Source organism: Panthera pardus, unplaced genomic scaffold (assembly GCF_024362965.1).
Source record: "Panthera pardus isolate Hobbes unplaced genomic scaffold, ASM2436296v1 HiC_scaffold_3, whole genome shotgun sequence".
Classification (NCBI taxonomy): Eukaryota; Metazoa; Chordata; class Mammalia; order Carnivora; family Felidae; genus Panthera; species Panthera pardus.
The window spans coordinates 6,829,418-6,832,248 of record NW_026526876.1 but is presented as its reverse complement, the minus strand read 5'-3'; the positions used below and the strand labels follow the sequence as shown (position 1 = coordinate 6,832,248).

Here is a 2,831-nt window from a genome sequence, read left to right as displayed (position 1 = left end):
CACTGGGGGGGGGGGGGGGGGCGTGTGACTTCGAAGAGGGGACACAAGTGGGCAGGTTAGATGTATGTGTCACACCCCTAGACAGAACGGACATTACATCACTACTAATGACTTCTTCCTAATATCTACTGACAAAATGGGGTAATAAAGGTAATTTTAAAGCACAGAACACTCTGGAAAAGTAAAATTGATAGCCAGGAGAAAGAGGGGCAGGTTGAGGCAGGTGAGCAAGCGGGAGATGAGCTCAGAAGAGACAAAGAATGCCCAGGGCGAACCCAACTCTCACACCGGGGCACCAGGTTAGTGATTTCCTGTCGCTCTTCCGCTGGTAAGTCTGTACGGGATGGTCAGGTGCTCAACTACCATTCAGGGTTGTTCCATGAGAAAATGCACCTTGAGTTACGCTTAGAACACAGGCGACACTTCAGACACAAAGAAAGATACGGGGTAACTCTAAGAAGTTTATTTAGAACGAGAGACACTTGAGGTTAATTCTGCACCCGTGTGGCAAGGAACACACGTGAGCTCACTGGCCCTCTCTGCTGCCCTTCCTGTGACAGAAGGCCTGCTCCCGAACCCCCCTCCTAAACCGCTGATCCCAGGCCCTTCCCCTGAGCCGCCATGAGCTGCCATGCAGCCAATCCAGTTGAGCTCTCCCCGGACGGCACTTGTAGAACAGGACCTCCAACTGAACCTTTCTCCCCGAGGGATCCACCGCAAGAGACGAGCTGACCACTCTTTCTCCCGACGCAGAGGCAAGAAATGAAACCCACACGAAACCCAACCCAGAGGCCAACGTGTCCTCCAAGTCCAAAGCCGTGCCCTGGTGACTCTCCTCTCGAATCCATAAAATAACAGAGAGAACAGGGCTGGCCTTTAAGAGATGCGATGTCTCCAGATGGAAGGAAGTATTTTTAAATGGCCCAGAGACAGAAATGGGCTCAGGGAGCTTGGCTACTGAAAGGGCTTCTTTCCTAAGTGGGATCTTTGATGTTTATCAAGGCTCGAGCTCCAGCTGAAACTTTTCCCGCAGCGGGGACACTTGTACGGTTTCTCTCCTGTGTGCACTCTCTGATGCCTGTTAAAGTTTGACCTCTGAATAAAACTCTTCTCGCAGATGGGACATTTGTAGGGCTTCTCTCCCGTGTGGATCTTCTCGTGGTGACGCAGTCCCGAGAAGTCGCTGAAGCCTTTGCCACAGTGGCCACATTTACAGGGCTTCTCCCCTGTGTGGATTCTCTGGTGCTTCACAAAGTCTGAACTCCGCAGAAAGGCTTTTTTGCAGGTGGGGCACTGGAAGTACGTCTCTCCAGTGTGAGTTCTCTGGTGAAAAACAAGCTGAGAATTCCTGTAAAAGCTTTTCCCACACTCCCTGCAGGTGGGGAGTTTTTGGGCCATGGGGGCCCTCGGCTGCCCCTTCGGGGAGGCGTCTCTCTTCTCCTCCAGCCACAGCAGGGACAGTTCTTCTGGATGAGGACTGGCCACGTGCTGTTTCCCAGAATTCCTCTCTTGAGGAGAGAGCTGGCCCACCGGCCCCTCACCCTGCAGGTCTCCCGGGGCCTCGGGGCGACTGTCCACTTCTCCAAAGCATCTCGGTGCATCCTCACCGAAGAGGCCACTCAAGGAGGCCTGGGAAGGCGCCTCCCCTGAGGCGTGGCAGGAGACGTCGGAAGGCTCCTGGCCCCTGCAATTTTCCAAATTCAGGTTCTCTTTGTCATTCTCTTGCCTGTCTCCTGGAAGAAGAAAGAAGATTTAAAATCGTTCCATCAATGCTGTGCCCTGTTTTCTAACCCCTACGTCAAGAAAAAGGTCCTCGGAAAACATGAATTCTCTATCTCTTCTCTATCAAGAAGGCGTCAGTGAATGAGGAAGGAAGACACCATCCGGCCTGGGCGACCGGACACTCACTGCACTCGTGCTGGGGTCCGGGCTCAGTGTCCAGCTCCAGAGCCGAGAACGTCACAGGGCAGACGGAGCGCACAGAGGGCTCTGCTGACCGCCGCTGCCCCCCATAAATGAGCAGTGTGCATTTCTTAAGGCCCAGGAAAAACAAGTGTATTATGTAAGGGCATTACTTTGCAAAACGATTTGTTTTTATCTGATTACATCTAAAGCACTAAAAGCAATTTGGAGAGAAAAACATAAAGAAGAAAAGCAAATCGACCTCAATCACACCATCCAGAGGTAGCAACCATGATTATGTATTTCCTTCTGGTCTTTGTTTAATCTTTACCTGTATGTATGTATGTATGTATGTATGTATGTGTGCTTTTTTGGGGGGTGGGGTGGGGAGGACTCACGGTTTGTGAGTTCGAGCCCCGTGTCGGGCTCTGTGCTGACAGCTTGGAGCCTGGAGCCTGTTCCGGATTCTGTCTCCCTTTCTCTCTGCCCCGCCCCTGCTCACACTCTGTCTCTGTCTCTCTCAAAAATAAACATTAAAAAAAAAAATTAAAAAATTTTTCTTTTGCTCATACCTTAAGTTTTTGGTTGCTACCACTAAATGATACGTATAGTAAAGATTTTTATTCTGGTGGTAGAATATGTTTTCCAACTTTTATACGTTATTTCTGAAGACCTAAGGAAGCTATTCACCTTTCTCTTTCCTGCATCAGTGCCTTCAAATTATCTGCTAGAGCCCCAGGAATCTGCTAAAGAGTTAGATCTGACTTAATTCACAAAGTCTTAGGACACACCCCTCTCAAATGACAAAGGTACTTTCTCTTGTCTTTAAAGGAGCCGTTATGAATATCATTTGAAAGCTGAATAATGATCTATTGTAGAGACATCACCATGAACACATAATAGCAAACACATGATTTACTGAAGGATTT

The 2,831-nt window shown here is 49.3% G+C and overlaps 1 protein-coding gene across 3 annotated transcripts in view; it reads right to left on the bottom strand.

Moving 5' to 3' along the window:
- Window positions 1-443: 443 nt before the first annotated feature.
- ZNF18 (zinc finger protein 18) overlaps window positions 444-2,831 on the bottom strand; it is a 29,102-nt gene continuing 26,714 nt past the window's right edge. For all 3 annotated transcript variants that reach the window (XM_053893251.1, XM_053893252.1, XM_053893250.1), the window contains exon 7: window positions 444-1,733. In XM_053893251.1, coding sequence (XP_053749226.1) covers window positions 955-1,733 — 779 coding nt within the window. In that variant the 3' untranslated portion in view covers window positions 444-954. The remainder of the gene's footprint in view (window positions 1,734-2,831) is intronic.